The sequence below is a fragment of the Ochlerotatus camptorhynchus genome, unplaced genomic scaffold, assembly GCF_037179485.1.
Source record: "Ochlerotatus camptorhynchus isolate MF236.1 unplaced genomic scaffold, CSIRO-AGI_Acam_v1.1 ptg000575l, whole genome shotgun sequence".
Classification (NCBI taxonomy): domain Eukaryota; kingdom Metazoa; phylum Arthropoda; class Insecta; order Diptera; family Culicidae; genus Ochlerotatus; species Ochlerotatus camptorhynchus.
This window is the reverse complement of record NW_027041056.1, coordinates 21,403-48,628: the sequence shown is the minus strand read 5'-3', so window position 1 is coordinate 48,628 and position 27,226 is coordinate 21,403. Positions and strand designations below refer to the sequence as shown.

The 27,226-nt window shown below is 38.5% G+C and overlaps 1 protein-coding gene across 1 annotated transcript in view; it reads left to right on the top strand.

Annotated features, from left to right (window-relative positions):
• The window catches only part of fab1 (fab1 kinase), a 78,322-nt gene extending 65,015 nt beyond the window's left edge, over window positions 1–13,307 (top strand). The window contains exons 9-12 of the mRNA XM_065236790.1: window positions 11,494–11,654; window positions 11,709–11,870; window positions 11,928–12,066; window positions 12,128–13,307. Coding sequence (XP_065092862.1) covers window positions 11,494–11,654; window positions 11,709–11,870; window positions 11,928–12,066; window positions 12,128–12,200 — 535 coding nt within the window. The 3' untranslated portion in view covers window positions 12,201–13,307. The remainder of the gene's footprint in view (window positions 1–11,493; window positions 11,655–11,708; window positions 11,871–11,927; window positions 12,067–12,127) is intronic.
• Window positions 13,308–27,226: the final 13,919 nt, after the last annotated feature.

Genomic DNA, 27,226 nt, shown 5'->3' with positions numbered 1-27,226 from the left:
AATTGGCGTTGACAGCACCGTCGAAAAATTTGCTCTTCTAGCAAATATAAACAGTTTCTTATGGGAATTTTCGGTGGAGTGAAAGGATAGTACAAAGTAGTAGTACGTTTGCTTATGGATTTTCTCATAGGAGTAATAGGTTTTGCACCGTCGGGGTTAACCTCAATCTGATGACAGTTCAGTGGTACTGTTTACGTGGACTTAGTCGATTTTTTCTTGGGTGGATTTTCTCGATTATTTTTCGGACTGCAGTGAGATGTAAACCACACTTCTGCAATGTCCATGAGCAGCATCCTTTCTATTCCTCGACAATTTTCAAGTTGAAATTCGGAAATTTAAGAATATTTTTTTTCGAAAAAAACGACTAAGTGCTTGTAAGCAGTACCACTGAACTGTCAAAAAGGTTCAGCCGGCTAACACTGAGTTCATTTTTGACGTCACACTGCAGTACCTAATTCTGTGCGTCATCAAAGCAACCAGTTTTTTCTCTTTTATTCTGACATTGTCATTTTTCTTCCGTTCATTCTCCCCGCGTTGAGATCTCTAGGTCTAGCTCAACAGATGGAAGAAAGGCAATCTTGGTTATTCTTCGGAAGGGAAGTAAAGCCGTTGGTCCCGGCCCATGTGTGTTTGAATGGGTGCGATATCCTACGCAGGTGTGGAAGCTGCCTTCCTGCACATTCGGTTGCCGTCAATGGACGGCAATCGATGTCCGTCGGTGAAGGCCCGCGCACATTAGATCCGGATCGGACGCGTTGCGGCAAAGTGACAGCTAAATTTATTGTCTAACTGTCAAATTTACGTCAACGCAACGCAAACGGATCTAATGTGGGTGGCCCTTGATTGGCACTAGATTGCGGAACAAAGACCGACGTTAAATAAAGGTAAAAGAAGAAGAATCTTGGTTATTGCTCTCGGCTGGCGAGTAAGCCGTAGTCTTGACCGTCACTACACGGACCACGTCGTCGTTGCCAGGATGTAATGCGATTATCCGCCCACGTTTCTATTGCTGAGGAGGCAGATTTTCGTCAAGAAGCAGAACCAACGCTCCAGCATCGATTTTCTTCACGCTGCTATTCCGCTTTTGCCGACCTTGCAAGTGATGCAAATATTCTCTGGACCATCGTGACCAGAAATGTTGTTGCATCAATTGAATGTATTGCCACCTGTTCAATCGTCCAATCTTTTCTTTATTGTAGGAAGGTTCTGGTTATGCCAATCCCGATCGCTCAATCAAGAAATGGAAAGGGGTCAGAACCGACAAATCGTTAAGCTGGGTTTAGACAGGGCAAGTCAATTGATCAAGTCAGTTGAATTCAACTGACTTGAACGCGAATTGAACGTGTAAACCATGCCATTCAACTGACTTGATCAACTAACTCGAATTAAAAAAAAATTGAACCAGGCTCAACTTTTCAAGCCAATTGAATTCAACTGAGTTGATCATTTGACTTGCCTAGTCTAAACCCAGCTTTAGGATCATCTGACATTGGAAATAATGGTCGTGAATTTAAGACCGCTCCAGTTTGCGCCAAGAATGTGGTTAATGCTTCATGGATTTTACTCCAACTTCCCAAATGCCACCGAAATCAGGACTTCTTGGAGGAATAAAATGCCAGCAAATGCCCTTCACTGCACAGAACTCTTCCACTTTCCGCTGATGTTGTTGGCCATTGAACAAGTCCCTGAGAGCAGCAAGCTCATGATTGGCACCCACAAATGCAGTTCCGTTGTTTGAATGAATATCACTTCGCAAACCACGCTTGCTCACAAATCGATGCAGTGCAGCAATGAAGTTGTCCGTCGTGAGATTGGAGACCACTTCAAAGTGAATTGCCTTTACTACCATGCATACAAAAACAACCACATATGTTTTGTAAACCTTTGGACTTCTTCCTCCTAGCTTCAGTAGAAACGGGCCTGCAAAATCAATTCCAACCTTTGAAAATACTGGCGCTTGATTAACACGGGACTCGGGAATGTCACCCATGAACTGACTCCCTGCTATCGGATATCACCTTGCACAAATTTGGCATTTCGAAATTACTTTCTTGATGATAACTGGCCAGTACCGCTCTCGCACAATAGCTAGCTAGCCTTGACCGACGTGATGATGCTCCTCATGCAATTTCCGAATCAAAATCTCCGTGACGTAATGTTTCTCTGGGAGTAGCATCTGATGCTTTCCATCGTATGGAATTGCAGAGTATTCAGACGACCTGCAACACGAATAAGGTGATCTTCTCCTACGAATGGAGCCAAACTCGACAGATTGTGTCGCTTGTCTGACCTTGACCGTAGCAACTTCAGCAGATCACTAAACGTTTCTTGCTGAATCAGCCTGACAACCTTTTCGGCCTTCACCATTTCTTCTGCCGTAACACTCTTGGTAACACTAATCACATCTTTTTCTTTCTTCAGGTCAATAAACCTCATCACGTAGGCCCAAGGCCTTTGAAGCTTCCTGCAATCACTCACTCTGATGAATTGCATTGGCGGTTCACTTGTCACAGCCGCCAAAACCCTTGCTGGCCTGATGTCAGGCAGGACTGATTCCTCCAATTCTTCTGGCTCATCTGTTTTAAACGCCTGCTTCCACAGCATCGATGGGCCATTCCACCACGATTTTTTGTTCACCAGGTCGATTGTCAATTCACCTCTCGAGATGGCATCTGCAGGATTTTCTTCCGACCTGATATAATTCCAAGTGTAACCTGGAGTTTGTTCCAGCACCGCTGTCACTCGGTTTCGCACAGGTGATGGCTGGTCCCAGGAATCCCAATGGATCGAAAAGCCGACCAATATCCGACAACATCTCACGTTTCGTAGAAGAAATCTTCCCATCGATCAATGGCTCGACGTGGAAAATGAAATAATCTTCCGAAGGATTCCAGATCAATCCAAGTGTCTTGATTGTATTATTAATCCCAGATTCTTCGAAACTGACTTGCTTTTCTTGCAGATCCTCTGGAATTGCAGCTAGGACCTCTGCACTATTCGAACAGAATGTTGAACGCCGAACTCTCCTGATAGTTCTTTGTAATCAATCACCGTTTCGACGAATTGTCCACCGGTTAGAAAATCGTCCACATAACTGTCCTTTTCGATAACTTGCGCGGCCAGTGGAAACCGAGGTGGAAACTGTGTACCTTCGTCTGCAACAAGTTGAATCAATGCCTTTGTCGCATGATACGGTGAACTTTCACACCGTACGTTACAGTTTGGAGCTCGAACACCTTCCATTCACCGTTTTCATCACACCACACAATCATATGGTACTTGCAATCATCTGGATGCATACCGACTTGACGGTACATTTTTGGAACATCGGCTGTCAGTACCCCTTGATGGTCACAGAAGCGCAGAATTATCTCCACCAGATCACTTTGTACAGTAGGTCCAACTATTACAGCATCATCCAACGAGATTCCAGAAGTTGTTTTTGCCGATGCGTCTAAAACTACCCTGGTTTTCGTTGTGGAACTAGAGGTCTTGTACACAGTGTGATGCGGAATGAAGTATCCACCTTCACCTACGACCTCCACTTGCTTCATATGACCGAGAGCTATGTACTCTGTCATGAACTCAAAATACTGTATACGTTTCTCAGGATTCCTTAACAAGGAAATCATCAGTCGATCATAACGCTTCTTCGCCATAACAAAAGAATCACCAAGTTGATCCTTTAGCTCGTTGAACGGAAGTCGCACATCATAGCGGCCTTGATCATCCCTAGCAGGAGTGTCCTTGAAATGCTCCTCAACAGCAGCTTCTGCCACCGTTGCCAATAATCATATCAATTTCTCCTGGAGCGTAGAACAACGGATCCGCTAACTGCACGCCATACGGTAGTTTCCAGCATTTAGTATCGATCTCCATGACGGGTACGTTTGATGTTACCCTTGGTACGACCAAGAATTCTAATTCACTCGTCGTGAACGAACTGATTCGTGACAGAATGTTCGTCGAAACTAAGTACTTTACTCGAGTCTGAATGTCGTTGAGACCAGTGATAGGAAGATCGATGCAATCCATCTTCAACATAAACTTACTTGCCAACCTCTCTGTGAGTATGTGACTGTCGGATCCTGAATCTAACAGCGCACGACACTTAACGGTGGAACCTCCTGTTCCTACCACGAAAATCTCTGCCGTTGACAACAGTACCTGTCACTTTGTTGTGCCAATCTGTGCACACAATGTCTTTGCACTTGAGCATTCTACGGCTTGCTGATCCTGCGTTTGCTCTTGTGTCTTCATGCCTGGTGACGGGGACTTATCTTCTTCACTCGTTTTCTCTGCTGTATCTCTAGGATGAAACAGACTATGATGCTTCCGACCGCAACCTTGGACCTTGCACCATTGGTCGGACGGACAGTCGATTACACGATGTTTTTGCTTCAGGCAATTGTAGCACAAACCCGCCTTCGCAGCAAATGATTTGCGTTCCGGGAACTCCATACTCTGGAACTTCGAGCACTTATAAATAACGTGCTCTGCATCACAGCACGGACACGCTTCTCTTGCGGTCTGGATGAACGACTTCGATGTCTGTACATGAACCTTCTGGTTACTCAGTTCAACAAATCTATCCTATTTAGGAATTTCTCCCTTAGGCAGCTTCAGCTCCCACTGCTCCTGCGTATCGTTGTCGAGCTTCTTATAGAGAACGTTAGACACAATCAATTCCCCCAAGCCTTCGACAGGGCCATGACCTTTCAAAGAATCGACGTGCTTCGTACACGTTTCAACCATCTGAGAAATCGATTGCCCACGGTTTTCTTTGTTGACATTTGCGCAATCCAGGATAGCATCAACGTGAGTATCCAGTATCAGCCGTTTATCCTCGTATGCGTCCTCCAGAATCTTCCAAGCCATTTCGTAGTCGTTGTTGTTCACGAAGTCCTGATCGATCTTACTCCTCGCATAACCGCTTAGGGCATTCCGCAAATGCAAAATCTTAATCGCCGGTATCTCGTTCGGGTACTTTGCCATAATGCTCGTGAAAAGGCTCTTAAAGCTGTACCAATTCTCCGGTGTCCCGTCAAACGTTGGAAATGGAGCATGCAGCACCACGTTGACGCTTGCACAATAATCGGCTGTTGAAAACTAGAGACACTACTTGACGTACCTGGTCTTACATTACTTGCTTCTTGCGCTGCGGCGATCATAGTCTGCAAGTCAACGTAAAGTTCGTTGTGAATTTTTTCGAAGACCGCATACTCTTTGCGTTCAGCAGCTCGTTGATTTCTCGGCAGCACGAAAATTTCGGCATGTATTTAGTCGAATTCGTTTGCACACAGCCGCAGTGTATCAAAGTGAAGATTATGCAAATGAATGTTGAGTTCTCCTTGCAACGATTCCTTCATCCTGATCAATTTATCTATGTCAGGTCACGCCGATCCATCAGCACCTCCAAGTTGGATTCTATTGCTTTCTTCTTCTCAAGCACTTCCTTAGATAGCTTCTGTTCCGCGATTGACGAAATTGTATTCTCTTGTTCACTACGTGAACCTGTAAGCGCTTCCAAAATGTTTCTTCTTGTTAATTGTTGCAACACTCCTCGTTGTGTTTCACAGTCACTCATGTCCACACTTCTCTGGAATCGTTCAACTAGTGATGTACCACGGACACGTCTACTAGTTCACTTTGACCATGAGTTACAATATATGCACACGGTGCATCACAAATTGTAACGTTCGTTTTATCGGCTTCAAGCCTCACTACGCACAAGGTGCGTTTAATTGTCTGCAATGTTTGATTACGCCACGAACGCAATCAATTTCACTTTTCGGCCACGGGCCACACTACGCACACGGTGCGTTCTGTTTCAAAACGCAATCTTCGGCCATGGACTCACTAATTGCACTTTTGCACACGGTGCAAGCACTGCCAGAACCCGTACTATGCCACGGACATAGCGTTTTCTGACCTTCGGCCCCGGACCGAACTTTTGCACACGTGCCGACAGCAACTAAATTTCCGTAAGCACTACGTTTGGCGGACTAAAATGTCTACTCATCCGGTTCGAAGGACCAAATGTTTAGTTCGATAGCTTGATGCAGGGAAATTAGTCACTAAATCACAACACACGATTTTGTCTTGAACAATTCTTAGTTTTTATTGGCTCCTTTTTTACAGAGCGAACTGAACTCATTCACTCCTTTGAATAGACTGTACTCTCCCCTATTTTCTCCTAATCTCTGCTGCCTGCCCAAACGTAGCATGTTCATTCACGTTTGCGCTTTGTGCTTTCACGAATCCATAAAAAGCTCTTGTCTACACTGATAATTTTTTTTTATAGTCACTTTAACGCTCTTGGGTCATTCGTGACTTGTCCGGGGGGAGATTTGAACTCGTGACTTTTGCGTGAGAGGTATGGATGCTAACCACTACGCCGGGGTCGCCCCCACTGATAAATTGAACTATTCCCATTTTGCTTGAAATTTAATCAATTTGACATTAAACTCAGTTTAATCATATCGAATGATATTTATCCCAGTTTAATCATGGTTGATTAGATTGTAGATTATCTTTTTTTTAATAAAGTTTAATCTTTTTTGATTCTATTTTAGTAAGTTCTGATTGAATTTTTATCTTTTTTGATTATATATCAGTATTGAAAAAGAATAAAATTTAATACTGGAAAGATTATTTCGATTTTAATCATGCATGACTACTGCCGAAGTAATCATGGCTCGGACTCAATAAGGGGCTGTTCATAAACTACGTAGACAGATTTTTGGGATTCTTGACCCCCCCCTCCCCCTGCGTAGACAATTGTCCATACAAAAATTTTAAAATTTGTATGGGCCGTGGATAATTGTCAAACCCCCCCCCCCCTAAACTGTCTACGTAGTTTATGAACAGCCCCTAAGGTGAAGCGGGAATCTGCATACTTTTTAAGCTTTTGGACGAGGGGGGCGACTCTATCTTCGATGCAGAAACGATTTTGTTTTGCTGTGCTTAGCTGCACGTACGATGAGTAGATTTTAAGAAGATTGATGAAGATTTTGAAGATTTCCTGCAAAAAGATGGAAGTCGATGCGAGTAGATGGATTTAGATGCTTAAAATGGCAAGAAGATTTTTCGTAGATTTATTCGCTGGCGTGAGATTTTTCGAGCATCTATGATTGAGATTTAGATGTGTCGCCCCCCTCGCTTTTTGATTTAATTTATCTTTGAGTGTATAGTGTCCTGCACCGCGCTGAAATACACATTCTGTGCGCCATCAAAGCAACCAGTTTTTTCTCTTTTATTCTGACATTGTCATTTTTCTTCCATTCAGCAGTAATAAATAAAAACAATAATAACATGTGCAGCGCGGTCGGCCAGAATATGAAAACGTGTGATTCACAAGCGCACGCGACAATAACCGGCATCAACGAATCAAATTCGTTGATGTCACAAAAAATTACAAAATTACTTGACGAACGGCTATCAAGCTTATAAAATGACATCGCACTTTCAATAAAAGGGGCCGAATCATCACCTCATCATCATCATCCAGAGCCGAAACTTCTGAAAATTCTTGAGGAAGTGAAATTTGTATCTGGGGCTGTTTCTAATCTTCATATAAATGCTGCAGAACCTCATCAGAAGTCCTTGGTGGAAGAATTAGCTGAAAGTCCTCCAGTACACAAAAATACAATATCTCCAAAAACTGACCATTCATCTCCTGGATGGCGGTTTTTAGGCAACAAATGGCACTGGAAGCTGGACTGGTCTAAATTTGACGCAATACAACGGACTCGCAGGTTGCAGGTAAAAGCTGCTGAAAAAGCCAAACGAAGCAGAAAACGATGAAAACAACAACAAATCCACACCAGCAGTACCAAAAACATCATCCAAGGAAATGAATACAGCCGCGCCAAGGGATCGGACAAGTAACTACTGGCCACAGCGAAAGTACAATTTGCTGGTTCGCCATTGACCACCGACCACCCAATTGCAGCCCTCTCGGTCCCAAAATTTATCAACTTCAGGAAGGGTGAAACCATCAACCAATACCGAACAGAAAAGCAGGTACAGTACAACAACAAGACTGAAACGCCGTCATCACTTCTGCAATCAAATACAGCATCTGGCCACCCTGGCCACTGGGGGGAGATCTTCGTTGGCAGCCGTGCGGAGGAGTCTGTTCCCCTCGTCGAGGAGGAAGATCTCTTGATTTCCAGATGTCTTTGAGATGAAAGCAGTGGCTTTGGTTGCGATAGCTGCGGTTATACGGAAGCGGAAAGGCAGGATGCCTGCGTCGATGCATGCAGCATCAGCGGGCGTGGATGGCAGCAGGCCAGAGACAATCCGGACGTAGGTGTTGTAGACTGGTGCTAACGTAGCTAAAAGCTTATCCATTGCGATACAGGTCATCTCCAACCCGTATAGAAGGCGACTGTCGATAATTGCACTCACCACGTGAAAACGGATGCTGCGGTTGCTCGATCTATTCTGTCGGGAAATGGTCCGGATGAGATTCACTCGGCTGCGGCAATTTTTCTTGACTGCACTGAAATGCTGTTAAGTTGAGGAATCGGTCAACGAGAACTCCCAGAACTCGGACGGTCTTCTTCAGCGGTATGGACTGGTCGTCTCTCTTGATCGGAGACGTAAAGTTTGTGTATGAAGTATGACACATAAAACCTGTCAATTTTGCTTCCAGAGTGTCACTATTAGCGATTAGCTATAACGAATAGTATTTGCTCATCGCGATTACTCATTACAGCTTAAATAGCTAATTGGGACACTCTGGAAGTGAAATTGACAAGTTTTATTTGTCATACACAAACTTTACCTCCTCTTCTTGCATCTTACATATAAACATCATTATTATTGCATCTCATAGTTTCGTTATTTCGAAAAGTAGCATTTGAGCTATAATGAGCATGTTCAAGCCTGAATTCTAATCTATTTGTTATAGTATGAACTTCATAAGCGCATTTTTCCTAATAATATTCTTACAGTTGGTAGTAGTTAAGGAGTCCCAAAATTTAGGGAGAAGAATAAAAAGCCAGTTGTCACCAGGGCTGGCAATTGTCATTTTCAATGAAAGATCTCACGCGATATTTACAGAGATACTTCTGTCACTATCATCGGATGAGAAAACGATGATAGAGATTTACTTCAAAATCTCATCGATTGTTTCGTCATGACAGAACGTGACAGTGTTGTTAACATCGCTATTACTTGCTTGCCTAATATTTACTGATATTATTGTTACTTTGTACCGCGGAAATCTTAAAAAATATATTCACTCTACCGATTACATATTGTTGCTTGCCTAAATTCACCTAAACCAGTTAGAAATGTTGATGTCACAGCCGTAAGACAATTATTCTTATGAATGCTAGATCATTGGAAAATGACAAGAAATCTCGTGATAGGTAATTTCGTCTCGTGATAAGGTTCTACAAAGGGTCAATTGTTTCCATCATTTTCTAAATGTATGGGTAAAATACATTGGAAGTGCATGTCCCCACGCCAAAACTGCCCATGTTTCATAAATATCAACTGGTATGGTGAGGAAAATTTAACCACAGACAAACAGACATAACTCTCGCAAGTTGTTCATCGAACAAGCATTTAACGGTCAATTTAAAAGTAGTTGGTAGTACCGCCACCTGTGGCGCGCATAGTCAATTCCCTTGCGTTTGACGTTTACACACTACCGCCATCTGCGTACTACCCACCACAGTGTACTCAACAGATGGCGGTAATGTTTTTGCGACGATGTTTTACAGTGAGAAATATTCAATGTGTTATGTCTGTTTGTCTGTGATTTAACCATCTCTTTTCTTCCTTCATTTTAATACAACAGCAAATGTGATGTCACATTATCTAGTGCATAAGAATGTAGCAGACAAAACGTTCACACTGGCAGACTTCGTTGTATGCAAGTTTGTTTACACCCCTGAGCGGGAAAGCGAATACCAGGCTACATGCACTGCTGCCATCAACCCTGTTAGTGTTGAATTCAATCTTCTGTGGCTTTTTAAATTGGACCGGTAAAATGCCTAGAAGGGTCGTTTTTGTTTTATTTACTCAGTTTCTGATATTTATTCACCATTAAATACATCCACTCACCTACACGGTAAGAAAAAAGTACCCAACGGCCAGTTCACTTTTACCTACTTTTCACTAGTTTGTCTCCTTTTCTCCTACTAATGTTGTCAAAAACGGAGGAGCAAAACCACCCAACCCGTAGTAAAGTGTGGGAACCCAACGTTGAGTATAATCATATTTACCTACTGTTGGGAATAACTAACTTACTTTTGGTTAAAAAGTCAGTCGAAAATTCCATACGAACTGCACACAAGTAAATGAAAATTACTTTGACACGCTCTACCTACTTTTGGGTTCCTGCACTATAGTGTCGAGATGAGTGAAAAGAACTTAATTTTGGGTACTTTTTTCTAACCGTGTATATTAATGAGTCAAACTTCACAACTGTTTGTTTTAATAAACTTAAATCCATTGCTAGAGGCAATACATCTGGCAACGTTTTTTCAATGATACTTTTACGAGTTTTGAGTAGCAGTTGTTTTGGATTTTATGTATTCGATTGTTTGTTATTGTGCTAAGCTTCGAAGAACACAAGTAAGTAAATACAGTGAATATGTTTTACCCAGGAAGTTTTCGTTCTAAAATCATGAAATACAAGTGTTAAATTTTTGTATTATTGCTGATTGCATCTGAAACTGGACTGCACCAAAAATGCTAAAAGTGTGATAAAAGTGCACCGTCATAAGAAATAAGTGCACCGAAGACACTAAGACGATTAGACGGATGCTTGCACTTTAATCACACTTTTTAATAAGTGAAAACGCGCTTATTAGTCCAGTTTGGTGTGAAATGCCCAATAATAATATGAGAATGTATGTGTAAACCAATGATGATGATTGAAGAATATTTCAAAAAGAAGACGAATACAAATTAAATTAACCTTTGTAGAACCATAATGAGAGGACCAGTTTTCTCATTGTTACATGACGGCCGTGATATTTACCAGCTCTGGTTGTCACGCCCTAGTCTAGACGCATATGTTGTAACCGAAGGGCGATCAACTTCATTAATCAGCTAGTTGTAAATACACAGTTCGGAAAATACACAAAAATACGTTAATGTGTACACGTTGAAACTTAAATACCATAATAAAAATACTTAAAAATACATTAAAAATATTTTATACAAGAAAAATATATTTCATAATGAATTGAATACACTTTAATACCAAAATGCACAAAATTTAAAAATTCATAAATAACAAAAAAAATCAAAATAGGTACACCTTTTCAAGTCGGGTAGATGAATCGAAAATATTCAAGTTGACAGCCGCTTGGTTGTATCAATGTGTAATAAGTTTATTATTAACCTTTTGAAAGTGACTATTGAGATTGCTCTCATAACATAACGAAATTGTTCTACGTGGTCAAGCAAATAGCCAAATGTAAACTGCTTATAATTCTTAATGTACTCATGTTCTTTTCATTTAACTAGCAACACATCCTATGAAAAAACGGTGTTGGTAATGGAGAACCTGTTCTGTAATAGAGAAATAACTGAGAAGTTTGACTTGAAGGGATCCCTCAGAAACAGAATGGTTGATCCAAACAGGCAGTCGGGTGAAATAGTTCTAATGGATGAAAATTTGATGCAGAGTAGGCCACTGACAGCTTCATTACAATCATGTACTAAATTTATTTGCTTTTTAGTGTCATGGACAAACCCGTTATATATCTTAACTCACAGCAGAACCGTCTTGAAGCAAGCGATAGATAGAGATGCTTCATTTTTAGAGAGGAATCGAGTGATGGATTATTCCCTGTTGGTTGGATTGGACAATAAAGAACGATTGCTGGTTGTTGGAATAATTGGTAAGAATGTAGTAGATACTCAGCGAAGTTTAATTGAGACTATACATTTGAATTTAGATTATATTCGAACTTTTACGTTGGACAAGAAGGTGGAATCACTTTTTAAACACTCCGTCAGTTCATTAAGTCATGGGAAGCCACCAACGGTGATAAAGCCAAAAGATTACAAAACTCGGTTTATCGAAGCAATGGATCGGTATAATAATAATTAAAATTATCTGAAAAATAAAATCTACAGGAATTGTTCTTTCTTTCAGATACTTTCTCGCTGTTCCTGATCGATGGGAAGGTTTAGCAAAAAATAGTTACCTTCAATATTCATCATGCTGATAGTGTTTTAGAATTTAGTGGCAGTCATTCGCATTGAAAATGTATCCTGTTATCAATCATAACAGAATGCCCTAATGCTACGCTCAGATTAGACTACCGTAATACACTTAACGGTCTATGCTCTATGCGATTTCTATAGAACTTGAGATTTATTTATGTGTTTAACGGTGGTAAACTACCCATAAACACATAACAGTCCCATTTGAATCGGAAATCAAGCAAACATGTGACTGTTAAGCTTTCATGGGCAGTAAAGCTCATGTAATAATTTTTACACATACATATATTCTCGTGTTCGTTCGAACCGTATTTTCCATACCAAAAAAGTATGGAAAATATAATTCGATTGAAAACGAAAATATGAATGATTATAAAAAATGTCACCAAGCTAGAGTTGCAACATCTAAGGGAAGATGTATAAATGACGTAGCATTTTAGGGTGACCAGCCATGTAGAAAAATACGCTATAAAGGAGAGGGGGTCCAAAGTTGGTGCTGCGTTTAACGTATGATTACTTTTCATGAAGCACCAACTTTGTGTCCTCCCCCTTGTAGCGTATTTATAAACATGGCTGGTCACCCTAAAAGACTACTTCATTTATGCATCTTCCTAATACATTCTTACACAGCTAGCTACCAGACCACAAAGGTATATTTTAGATAATTCACGTTAACTTAATTATAATTTATAAATCATTCTAACCACATTGCAACATCAATTGAACAATAAATGTATCACAATCGATAAATAGATATTTTTGGTTGATAGTGAAAAATTGTCAAACTATTCTTTCTTTCAAAATGTATGTATGGGTTCTATATTAGGGACATTAACCCTAATTGTTATCCTTATTGGAAATTATACTGACTCATAACTGTTAAAGGGTCGAATCAAGCAATGGAAATGCAACATCATTCCGTTGCTATGTATTTTCTTTATAGCAACCACTGTATTGTACTAATATGAAATAAAGATTTTCTTCGATAGTAGTTCAACCCAGTTTAACCAGGGAGGGAGAAGCAGATAGCACACACGAATTTTATTGTATACTTGATCTTCTTGTCATGAAAATCAAAAATCTATCGCATCGAAAATAGAAACAATTTTTTGTTGACCAAAACAAAACACCTCGTTTCTCTAATTGACAAAAATGTTACATACGACCGAATCAAAAAGGACTCCTGCAGTTGTTTTTATGTTCGACATCCGAAACAGGACCCAGCACGGAAGGTTAGTCTAACATGAGTCTAACGTTAGTCTAACACGTTAGACCATTAGACTAACATTTGGTCTAACGTTAGTCTAATGTTCGTCTAATATTAGACTGATATGACACATTATGTTAGACGTTACAGCTCTTTTCGATCTAACATGTTAGTCTAACGTGAGACTAACGTTAGACGTTTTTTTGTATGGCTGGTTAGACGTCGTTAGACCATCTCTGTGGTGGAATTTATGCTCGTTTATTTACACTCTGCCATCCGAGCACGAAGTTTGACACTTGACGCTCGGGTTCTAGCAGAGTAAGCGAACAAGCATAAAAATTGTATGCTTGTTCGCTTACACTCTGCTAGAGCATCAAGCGTCAAACTTCGCGCTCCGATCGCAGAGTGTATACAAACGAGCATTTCTAGACCAACAATTGAAATAGGCGGAACAACCAAACTTCAAGAATGGCTTTAAACGCAAATACCCCGAGAATCAAAACACATCCACATCCACATGAGAATCGCGAAGTGGACCGGAGGATTGTATGGCACAGTAAAGGCCCAAACGCACTGTGGGCGGAAGCGGAACGGAAACGGAAAGTTTGACAGTTGTCACTAATGACATCAAGATGCCTAACCGAAGTCGATTTGGATCTAACTAATTTTCAATCCGACAAGTAGGCTTACTCAGATCGGGCTTTTCCGCTGCCGTTGCCGTTCCGCTTCCGTCGTCATTGCGTTTGGGCCTTAACCGGAGTTGGGAAAGTTAAGTATTAAGAGGAAATGACAGCCTCTTTCATCGAGTTGGCCTCCCAGGGCGGATTGCGCTGACAGATAATCGTGGTGGCGATACTGCTGATTAGCGTATCTATTTTGTGGATCCTGGGAGTGGGAATCTGTCGGTTATGTGGTATTAATATTGAGGATTTGGAACCGGCGTGTTTATTTTGCTGGGTAACAGACGACGGTGAAGAAAATGTACAATATTATCGGTACAGCTGAAAACCGGAACTAGTTTTGTACTTTACAAAGTGTCGGAAGTAGTAGTGCTATAACTTCCGATACTATGTATAATGAATAGAACGAGAGTAAATTCGATTGTCGCTAGTGGGTTATTCCGGTTTTGAGCTGTACCGATAATAGTTAGTTAAGGACTATTAGATTAGCACAGAGAGGTTGAAAACATTCCAAGCTAGCATAGTTCATATTTTACACCAAACTGGAAACTATTAAGAAGTGTGATAAAATTGCGAGTTTCCGTCTAATTGTCTTGGTGTTTTCTGTACACTTATTCCTTATAATGCAAGCAATAAGTACGCTGAAGACACTAAAAACAATTTGACGGAAACGTGCACTTTTATCACATTTTTTTAATTTTTGTGGCAGTCCAGTTTCAGATGCAATTGGTAATCTATCTATATATATAAAAATGAATTTCTGTCTGTCTGTCTGTCTGTCTGTCTGTCTGTCTGTCTGACCCTTATAGACTCGGAAACTACTGAACCGATTGGCGTGAAAATTTGTATACAGGGGTTTTTGGGGCCGTGGAAGGTTCTTATGATGGTTCGAGACCCCTCCCCCTTCTGTAAGGGGGGGCTCCCATACAAATGAAACAGAAATTTCTGCATAACTCGAGAACTAATCAAGCAAATGGAACCAAATTAGGCATGTGGGGGCGAGTGTGGGGGTATAAGGAGATAATCATAGAGGGTAGCCCCTTAGATAATAGGGGGGGGGGGGCTACGTACAATATAGCATGCTTTTTTTTTAATCGGCGCATAAACTCAATCTAATATTGAATCCCGAGCAAGACCGGGCACACTCAGCTAGTACATATATAAATTATACATCATAACGATAAGGGATCCAAAGGCAAGCTTCAAGGCTCACCCACACTAGAGTGATTTATTCGGGGCAGCAGCAGTAGTGAATAAATGGATTCGCGCAGGTACCAACATCGTAATTGTAATATGAACAGGAGTAGTTCCTGGTAATTCTTCAATTGATATTGTATTGCATGAGTCTAACGTTAGTTAGATAGTATTAGTTGTTGCACATTTTTAAGGCCCATGAATGGTTTTGTAACATCGATCAACTTTATGTGGAATAAATCGCGAATTGGTTGCCTGTAAATTAATAATTATCAGTTCACGATATATTCCACGTAAAGTTGAGCGATAATACAAAACGATTAATGGACCTTACTGACTACCATAACCATAATCATTAATGTTCTCAAACCATAAGTAAAAAAGTTCTAATATAGTTCTCTTTCCGAAAATGTATGGAGAAAACAAGAATTTGGAATGGTAATGATTCTTAACGACCCATTATTTGTAAGGTCCGCTTCCTAAAAACCATAATACATAAGGTTAAAACTTTATCACACAAACGTTCATGTAAGGTTCCAAAACCATTTCAGTTAAAGTTTAGGAGGGATTATAAACAATTTATAACCATTATCGGTAAGGTCAAGTGATGGTTTGCGTTTATGCGGGGAAGAAATCCATTTAAATAACGTGGTTCACTGTAATAGAATTTTCTTGGAAGCTTGTGTCATCATCCACCAGATGGGTTAGTTTTTTTTTGTTTTGATTTGAACAAAGTTGATTTTGTGTACAATGATTCTTTGACAGTGTGCAAAGAGTGCGTATCATTTTGTAATTTTTTTATGCATTTCAGTTTTGAGTAGAGCGAAAGAGATAGAACCAAAACATTCTAGTACATTTGGTGAAAATGCTAGTTCAATCTAGTAGTAGTGTTGCCATGTGGTACAATCCAGTAGTAGTGGTGTTGCCATGTGGTACACTGAAAAATTGCATTAGCAGGTTAGTCACCAAAGTTTTCGAGCCGCTCCGTCTGTCACTTCGTTTGTGGTATTAGTTGCTTATATTATATTTATATTATTTTTTGAAAAAATTATCAATTGATATTTACTTCATGGACAAACAATTGAAATTAATTAAACAAATCTACCAGCAGTAATTTGAATATTTATTGCCTTTCCCTCATAAGGTCTATTATATTTAAAATATGAAATTAATTCTCCTTTAATTACATCAAAGGCTTTTGGTCGTCAATGATATTGAAGCTATGATAATGCTAATTTTTTAAACTTAGAGTTTGATTCATACATAATTCCTGCAAATGGATTTTATATAAATGAATAACTTGATGTCCTTTATTCATGAAATATTCCTTCTCTTAGAGTAAAAATTTATGCAACACCTGTTTGATTAAATCAGACATTTTTATTCATTATTCAACTAGGATTATTTATGGTCAATGTTCAGAAATTTGAGGAGCAAATCATATTTTTATTGAAAGAATTCTTATAAATTATTCCATTAAATGAATTTCTTCCCAAATAAATTTATTCGATGACTGAAAACAAGTAATTATCTCCTAAATCATATTATAGTAAATAAACATTTACTTTTAATGGTTAAACTACATTAAAATAGTTTTCTAAAAAGCTTAGTATGTCAAACTAAGAAACTGTATTAATCTAATATTTTTTAATTAATCAAATAGCCTTTATTAGATGATGACCTATATTACTTTAGAAAAATTTTATTACTAAAAATTATATTGGTTTTTCTTATAAAATTCGAATTAATCTTTCCAAAATTTAAATATTAAACATCATAAAATAAATTGAATATGATAACATATCCATTCTCTGTATTTGATCCTTCCTATTTGAAATCTTTCTTTAAATTGATCAAGTACTTTCTTAGGACTTTAAATTATTCCTTCGACATATTGATTAATACATAATCGATTTTATAATATTTTATTAACTCTTCATAAAAAGTTTAAAACTTTATTAGGATCTAATGGTATTTTTTTTATTTTTAGCTTTTTCCATAAAAGGTTATCCTCAACATTGAAGTAGGTTTAATACAACCAACAGTAGGAAATATTGCTTTTACTCCTTTTCAAATTATTCTATTAAATACAGCTATTTTATTAACATCTGCAACAGTTACTTGAGATTATCATAGTTTAATATAAAATAATTACACTCAAACTATACAAAGTTTATTTTTACTACTCTATTAGGAATTTACTTTTCTATTTTACAAGCATATGAATATATTGAAGCTCCATTTACAATTCAGATAATGTTATTGGCTGAAATTTTTTGTAGCAACTGGATTCCATGGACTTCATGTTTTAATTGGAACTTCTTTTTTATTAATTTGCTTAATTCGACATATAAATTACCATTTTTCAAGTAGTCATCATTTCGGATTTGAAGCTGCAGCTTGATGGTGACATTTTGTATATGTAGTTTGATTATTATTATATATTTCAATGTAATGATGAGGTAGTTAATTTATAAAATATATGTGACTTCCAATCACAAGGACTAAACAAAATTAGTATAAAAAAAATTATTATATCATTAACTACAGGAAACCAAATTTTGTTCATTTAAATCAAAAATATTATAGTTCATTATATAAACATATGAGAGTAAATTTGAAACATGTTTGAAACAAAAATATTTATTTTTAGATTAAATTCAAAAGCATGCTATTTCAAAAATATAGGATTCGGCAGAAATTGACTCAAGCTATTCCTCGGAAAACGTGAGACTGAGTCGTGAAACCGAATAAAAGGATCTGGAAACCCATCTAGGTAAGTGTCCAAATGATGTTCCAGCTCGACAAAACCGACGGAACCCCACAAAATCAGCGTCATTGCTTCTGATGCAGATCCCCATAACACCCTTTCCCAAGACGTCGAAAGAAAAACGACAATTTGAAATGGATGCTATTCCGGATCTTCTCCCTTCTCCCGACACCTTACGTAGAAAGAGGACCAACGTCAGAAACGACAAAACGACGCCAATATCACACAATTTCACCGATTCCACTGAACTGGAATCCCCAGAAACTCACCCCTAAAGTTTTTAGGAACCCGTACTAGAACACCACCATCCACAGGCCACCCTTTATTTCCCCGAAAGTAGCGGAAATTTACATGTCCTGTCTGCAGACCTTTCTTCTATAGATACTATAGATTCCATAGATAAGCGGAGGCACAAAAAGTTGTTTTGGCAACCATGAAAAATAATTGATCTTACTGGCATCCGCGAAAAAAGTTCATGCCATCACAACGTTGCCTGATATTCAGACTTCTGTACACGATAAAGGTGGACACTTACTTTTTTGAACCCTTGTAACTTTAATTATAATAACGATTTTTTCTAATCTCATTAGATATAAAAATAGTTACAAATATTAACTAGTTATTGCATTAATTTTAGCTTCACAAAATACTTCATTTGATATTTTTTGGATACAATTAAAAAAGGGTGACCACTTTTTTCGTGTACAGAAGTCTGTATATATGGCATCGTTGTGCCATCATGGAGCTTTTCGTTATGCAGTTTTGTTTTGTTTGATGCGCAAAGGTTCAAAACGAAGTGCAAAGCAAATCTTTGCAGCAATGAATCGAGGAGTGGTTTGCGTTATATTTCTTTCTTCCGTTTTCCGCGAAATAAATCGGAATGTGGAGAGTGGAAAGCGTTTTGTGCTCATGATATTACAATACTTCTCCCTCAAACAACACCATGGACGTCATGCTCGTTTGGCTACACTAACTGACAGTTCGTTTGGCTACAATAAACTTTTCCTCCGCTTATCTATGGAATCTATAGTATCTATACTTTCTTCTATTTATATGCTATCCGTTTTCTTTATCTTTTTCGCGCTTTCAAATAGGGGAAATTTTGGCTTCGGCAATACCTAAACCTATTATCGTCAGGGGGTAAACAAAGTCCTAGAGCACTCAAATTTGGCCAATAGTTGCTCTGAAACACAGTGTATCCACATGCCAAAATTGAACTCTCAACGACGTTGTTTACCCCGAGGTTTACCCCCCTGACGATAATAGGTTAAGGTATTGCCGAAGCCAACTTTTCCCCTACTAAAATAGTTTAAAAATTGTTTTTTTTTGTTTTAAAAATGACAAACATGATTAAAATTAACAAATTTATGTTTCTTCACTTTGACAACAAAAGTTTTTCACGTTTATTTTTGCGAGACAGAGGGGGTCTTATGAAGGCCAGATCTCAAGTCTCAAGACAACATGCCACAACGTGAGTGAAACTTGGTTATCACGTCAAACTATAATGACTAAAATGAACCTTATGCCTCAAGCAACCCCTAGAACGGCTCCCATACACTCACCATGCTGAATCGTACGTCCCCCCTTTTCTCATATCATTGCCTGCAAAACAATAACCCAATGCGGGTGAATTGAATATGCCTAATTGAATTAGTTGCAATGATAGCCATATATACTTATTCAATCGGATTACTACGTGGATGTATCTACGTGCACACGTCACAGCATTTTATCAACAATCAATATGAAACTATCGATTTTAAATTGGCTCACTACTTGACTAGCCTAGCCTATTGGTCCCAAGCAAACGATTAACGTACCCCATTCTAGTCGGAATTCTAGTACTACACTATGTTTGTTTTGATTTGCTATGTAAGTTTGACAGATAAAATGAGGGGTTAGTGGATTTTCCTATGTTTTGAGGGGTGAACCGACTAGCTTGGGACCGAAGAGAGTACCAGAGCTGAGCCAAAAAGTTGAGCACGTTATTTCGGGACCTTCTAGTCTTAGAGTTACCTCTATGATTTTATCTTTAACTATCTGGAAACAATACACACACATATATATATATATATATATATAGATATATATATATACAGTTATTTAAAAAGAATATAATTTCCCTAACTTATTCAATGTCATGTTCAAAATATAAGCTATTTATTTGTTTTTATTTTAAAAATAACATTATTATTAGCATCATAATTACTCATAATATATAACATTTAATAATTTTTTTATCGTTTGTATAATATCTGACCTCCAAGATATTCATTTCATCCTTGATCTAAACTTTTGTATCAATATATTCCTTAAATCAATAGTCATTTAATAACACAAATTGTAGAAATTACAGGTACCGTGCCGATTCAAATTTCGGACACTTAAACTCGAATTTCGGACACTTTTAAAAGTTGATTATCTCGGTCGAATATGATCCACATGTCTTGTAAATTTTAAATTTTTTTGACTAGTGCCCTCCACGATCATCTAACATTATTACTTTGTTTCTAACTGGATGTAATATTTAATTAAAAATGAAAGTGTCCGAAATTTGAATCGTCCGAAATTTGAACCGGAACGGTATATGTCATATAATCCCAGAAAAAAATTCTAAAATATTAATGACTTTGAAATAAAAATAACTTTACATTTCTAATTAAATAACCCATTACACCCCTAAAATACATACAAATAAAGTTGATATTTTTATATAAAAAAAGCAAACAGATTATTTCAGGATTTAAAAATATTAATCAATTTAATATACTTCCCCCAGTAATTGCTCTATTAATTGATTAATTTCTCTAACGGCACTGATCTCATGGAATGGAGTAAAGCGGAATGGAACATTGCAAAACGAAACGCAGAATCAAATCAAAACTACAAAAATGCTCTATACTGCCACTCATTTCAAGCCGCTTCCATTTTTTTTAAACTGACTTTTTTCAATGGAAATGGTAGTTAATTATCCACATATCCATACTGGATGAACTCAAATGACGAAAAAAAAATGGAAAACAGCCAAACGGGTTGTCCTCTTACATAAGAAGCAATGATACGAAGTAATATTAAATAAGCATTTTCCTTGGCTTGCTGATTTGTGCTATGGGCGGGAATTGCTATGACCGACAGTGTATTAGCCATAACATATGAGAATAATTAAAATAATTAAATCCCATTCATAAATTGAATAACTTAAACATTTGCACTTCATACATCCATCTACCCCTTCGTGACAGTTTTGTTACAAGTTTACCCACTCCTTTTCGTAGCGTTTAACATCTTATAAAATGCCATTGAATTATAGTGTTTTCGTCTATATTGTCTTCCTCGGGAACGGATCACTGGGCAAGTAAGCCAGAATTTCTCCCGCTGAACCATCCTCCTCATAAAGGATCATCAGTTTTTTTTTCATCTGTTCGAGACATACAATAGCTTGATCTATTGTAGTTTATCCCGTATCCTTAGTTTAGTGTATGTTGTATTACTCCATCATTATTGAAAAATGACGAAGTAGTTACTTAGTTTGGTTTTAATTCAGTTGTCATTCTTGCCCTTATATCAAAGGAATCAATTCAATTGTTATGTCCTGCTATTTATTTACGAACTTCGAAATATGGAAGTCCCCTCAAAGGTCTGCCTTTTGCTAACCCTAATTAACAAGTACCATAAATTGATAATAACTCAAATTGTATAGCTATTCCACAGATTTTTTGGATGATACCACAAACACGACATTAACCACAATAACCATACAAATATTATTAGGGAAGCAAAATCGGAATCCTTGGGGACAAAATCAAGCAGTGTCATCTATATTGACCATGCATCAGAATCTTAATCTTAACTACTTCAAACATTAAAACAACGAATAGAAGATTAGAAATAAGACCTACCCACATATCCTTTTCTTTTCAATATTATCCTCGGTGGGCAACCAGACTTGTGACTGTGTTCTTTTGATTAGGGAAAACTCCTGTTCTACTAAGTGGTCATGGATTCGGTTGGAGAGGTGATCTACCCGCGTTTCGGTGAATGTGCATCAGTTGTTTCCTCGGTTGCTTTTACTTTACCGCGGTGGCAATAAAATGTTGGATTAGGCTGGGATTGGTTTGAAAGTGGATGCAGCATGCAACCAAAACAAATATGTAACTCTCATTACGTCCCCTCGATAGACCAATCGTCTAAGGAACGTAATGATATTTACATGTTTTCATTACATTAGTAACATTGAAGAAAAAACAAGACTTCGCATGCACTTTCACACCAATCCCAGCCTAATCCAAAATTTTATTGCTACCACGGTAAAGTAAAAGCAACCGAGGAAACAACTGATGCATATTCCCCGAAAAGATCACCTGCCTAAACCAAAACTTTAGTGCTACGACGGTAAAATCAACCGAGGAAGTAACTGATGCACATTCCCCGAAACGCGGGTAGTTATTTCATCAACCGAACCCTAGTCCTGCCTGACTACTTAGCGGAACAACAGTTTTCACTATTAAAAGGAACACATCTTAGTCCAGCAGCGAAAAAACCATTTCGGCTTCGATTCGTTGTACAGCTTCCATAAATCGTTGATCCTCACAGGATCGATCAGCTGTCCACAACCGAGGACAAAAGGATGCACTCGCGGGAAACTACTTCGAAAACTAAATAGCAATCGAATTGGTGTTGACGGTTCCATGGAAAAATCCTCTTCTATCGTCAAAGATTGATAGATTCTTATGGGAATTTCCAGTTGAGTGAAAGGATAGTACGAAGTCCACCATGTTTCACTCACAGACTGACGTTTGCTTTTGGGATTTGACCATAGGAGTAAAGAGTAGAAATACTCGGATGGATTTCTAGGAGAGAGTTACAGTGTCACCGTCAAAGCCAATGACAGTTGCGAACAAACTCGAGTCGAGCTTAAGCCGACTCGAGTCATGCAGCCCGAGCATAATTTCGACCCGAGTCGTGCAGATCGATCATCATGGTAACGTCTAACGTTGGTCTAACGCTAACATTTTTCCTTCTGGGGAACCTATATCAAGCTGAACATTGCATTAGGTCGTAAGTAACATTGATCGATTCTCTTCGTCGACTTTCTCTTTCGTTAATAATTTGAGCACATAACCGTTTCTGGGCCTGCCTTAGCTCAGTCGGTAAAGGCGCAGCTACAAAGCAAGACCATGCTGGAGGTAGCTGGGTTCAATTCCCGGTCCGGTCTAGGAATTTTTCGGGTTGGAAAATGTCTCGACTTCCCTGGGCATAGAAGTATGATTGGACTTACCACACAATTATACCATAGAGGTAACTCTAAGACTAGTAGCACAAACGAAGTGACAGACGACTAACTGGCGAAGAAATCCATTAAATAATGTGGTTCACTGTAATAGAATTTTCTTGGAAGCTTATGCCATCATCCACCAGATGGGTTAGTTTTTTTGTTTTGATTTGTACAAAGTTGATTTTGTGTACAATGATTCTTTGACAGTGTGCAAAGAGTGCGTATCATTTTGTCATTTTTTTATGCATTTCATTTTTGAGTAGACTGAAAGAGATAGAACTAAAACATTCTAGTACATTTGGTGAAAATGCTAGTTCAATCCAGTAGTAGTGTTGCCATGTGGTACAATCCAGTAGTAGTGGTGTTGCCGTGTGGTACACTGAAAAATAACAATAGCAGGTTAGTCATTAAAGTTTTCGAGCCGCTCCGTCTGTCACTTCGTTTGTGCTAGTAGGTCCCGAAGAAACGTGCTCAACTTTTTGGCTCAGCTCTGGTACTCTCTTCGGTCCCAAGCTAATCGATGCACCTCTCGAAACATAGGAAAATCCACGAACCCCTCATTTTATCTGTCAAACTTTCATAGCGAATCAAAACAAACATTGTGTAGTACTAGAATTTCGACTAGAATGGGGTACGTTAATCGTTTGCTTGGGACCAATAGGCTAGTCAAGTAGTGAGCCAATTTAAAATCGTTAGTTTCGTATTGATTGTTGATTATACCAATGCAAAAATGGTACCGGCATCGAAAGCTCTCAATTAACCCGTAAAGTACCAGGACGAACGAATTTTTTTCAACAAACTCGTTCTCAGCAATGCCTCATCCGATTTTTATAAACTTGGATTTTTATTCAAGGGGAATAGTTGAACTAACTTTTGGTGTAGCTATCACCCCTTTTGAACCCTCCTCGTTCTTGGGAGCAGGGTTGCTTCCACTCACTTGCTATAAAAAAAATGATTTTCTGAATTTTGAAATCATTCACGAAACGAAAATCAATTATTTTATTCATGTGTTTCACTTATACATTTTTGCCAAAACATCAGCCTTATACATTTCATAAGACAAACTACATAGGTCCTATAAGAATGCATTAAAGTTATGTGTGCCCGCTTATACATTTCATTTGACACATTATTTTCATTAACTTTTTGCAAGGCGTCTGCTCATAAGTTGACTTATACATTTTATGAATAATCAGCAATAGAAAATTGCCAAAAGGTATAAGGAGATTTCTATCCGTGTAGACGTTATAATGATATTTTGTGTTTTTTTTTTCTCCCTTTTTATGGCACAGACCTGTTGGTCCATATTAATATTTTGTGTTTGTTAGATACAAGAAGATGTTGAAAGGCAAGTATCTGACACATAAAACCTGCCAATTTCGCTTCCAGAGTGTTGCAATCAGCGATTTTATGATTGGTGAGCGTTCACTCAAAGTGACCGCTCGCGAGTCGGAAAATCGCTGATTGTTACTATCTCAAAGCGAATTTGACAGGTTTTATGTGTCAAACACTTGCCTTTCAACTTCTTCTTGTATCTAACAAGTACAAAATATCATTATAACATCTAATGAATTCAAAATTCTGAAAATCATTTTTTTTTATAGCAAGTGAGTGGAAGCAAGCCTGCTTGGGAGATGTAAATATGTCTGTGTTTTTTTTTTTTAACTTTTTTAACCAGTTTGACCAAATGTATTAAATTTTCACGCGAATCGGTTGTCTGGTGCAGAAAATGATATCAGATAGATGAAATATGATTAGTAAGACTGCATTTAGATATTTCCATAACGTATAGCTACGATATTATCGGTTCCGGGAGTCCCGGAAATCGGTACTGTAGGACATAGTAATATCACAAACGAAGTGAAAGACGACTAACTGGCGAATAAATCAATTAAAATACAATGTGTTTCGCTGTAATAGAATTTTCTTAAAAGCTTGTGCCATCAGCCACCAGATGGGCTAGTATTTTTGTTTTGATTTGAACATAGTTGATTTTGTGTGCAATATGATCTTTGACATTGCACAGTGTATCATTTTGTCATTTTTTTATGCATTTCAGTTTAAAGTAGAGTGAAAGAGATAGAACCAAAACATTCTAGTACATTTAGTGTTGCCATATGGTACAATCCATTAGTAGTGTTGCCATATGGTACAATCCAGTAGTAGTGGTGTTGCCATGTGGTACACTGAAAAATTGCAATAGCAGGTGCGTCACCAAAGTTTTCGAGCCGGAGCGGTCTGTCATTTCGTTTGTGGTAATATCTCAGGCAAAAGTATCTTGTGGCATGTCAAGTGAATGAAGATGATTTGAGATGATTTTGGCCAGTTTGGCATCGGTTCCGGAACGCGGATCTGTGAATTCTGGCAAACGGTTTGTTGGGATATAATTACATTGAGGTTATGTTATCATATTATGCCAAAATGACAAGCTATGATTAATGAAATCAGGTTGTAGTGTATCTGATGACATATGGGCACATTGGCATCGGTTCCGGGAAATCCGTGGAATCCGGTTTTATACCCCACAGTAACATTCGCGATATAATAATCATGTTGCATATCAAATCATGTTAGCATGTTAAGATATGGTCAATAAAGATTATTTGTGGTGATTCCTTCGGCATATGGTCACATTGGCATTGGTTCCGGGATTCCGGAATTCCATTTCATAGATTCCGCAATACGATACGGTAAGGTATAATCATATTCATGAAAACCATATCATGTGGTGGTTCCAATCACGGCAAAAAAGTAGATATGCCTAATGAAAACAGTTTGAGATGAATCCTGTGACACATGGTCACGTTGCCATTGGTTCCCAGTTTCATAGTCATATTTGAGGCAAATGAATCATATTGCATATCAAATCATAGGATATGACCATGAACGATTATTTCAGATAATTTCAGTGTCATATAGACACATTGGCATCTGTTCAGCGAATCCAAACACATAAAGCAACCAACGATACAGACAAAACGGTTGCTACGACTACCATGACAAACTCGCTCTGTAACATAGCTCGATCCGAGTGGTAGAAGGATAATGATATATTGCTTGCCTGCTTTGTTGCAATATACACACATGAGGACATAGAGCTTTTTGACGTTTAACCAGCGCACACTAATGCACCCTTTAAATTGAAGGAGTGCGAGAAAGAGGGAATCAGATTAGTGGGAAAACAAACCATCCATTCATCCCTGTGTGCTAGATAGAGAAAAACGATTAAACGTTAAAAAGGTCTATAGCTTGAAATGAATCGAGAAAAGACATAACAAAAAAGTAGAAGGGTCTGTGCCTAGGGGCACGAACGGAAGCTTGACGTAGGACCGCTAGTGGACAGAATAAATGTGAAGAGCATTTAGTTCTTTTAATTGATCAATTATCTATTATCTCAACTCTTTCCGTTTTTTATGTAGGCGTACCAAATTTGTAGTAGTTTCTTTTTCAAAGAGAACGTTGATTAAGAGAATCAATCAAAATCACTTGCACCCCTGCTTCCAAGTTTGGTTACAAGATTACAACTCTGGAGAGCATTTTGTGTGGTCGTTGGGGGCTTGTGCTTCTGAATATGGACAAACAAGCACAGATAAATTCTATTCCAACTCTTTACTGATGTAAGCTTGATGGCCCTGAAAAGGGCCGTTTATTGAAGAGGACATCCATGGCCACTTACGCTTGGCGTGTTTAGTGTAGGTGGCAGCATCACGGACCTCATTTTCCAGGAACACCTTCAGCACACCTCGTAGATCAGACCGGAGATACGTTTGACACAACCACGGCGAGCCAGACGACCGATGGCGGTTATCTCGAAGAACTTTGCGATCAGGTTTGCGATGACGCTTGGCGCCTCCTTTACCAGACCTTTTCCTCCTTTGCCACGACCAGTCAATTGTTGCTTG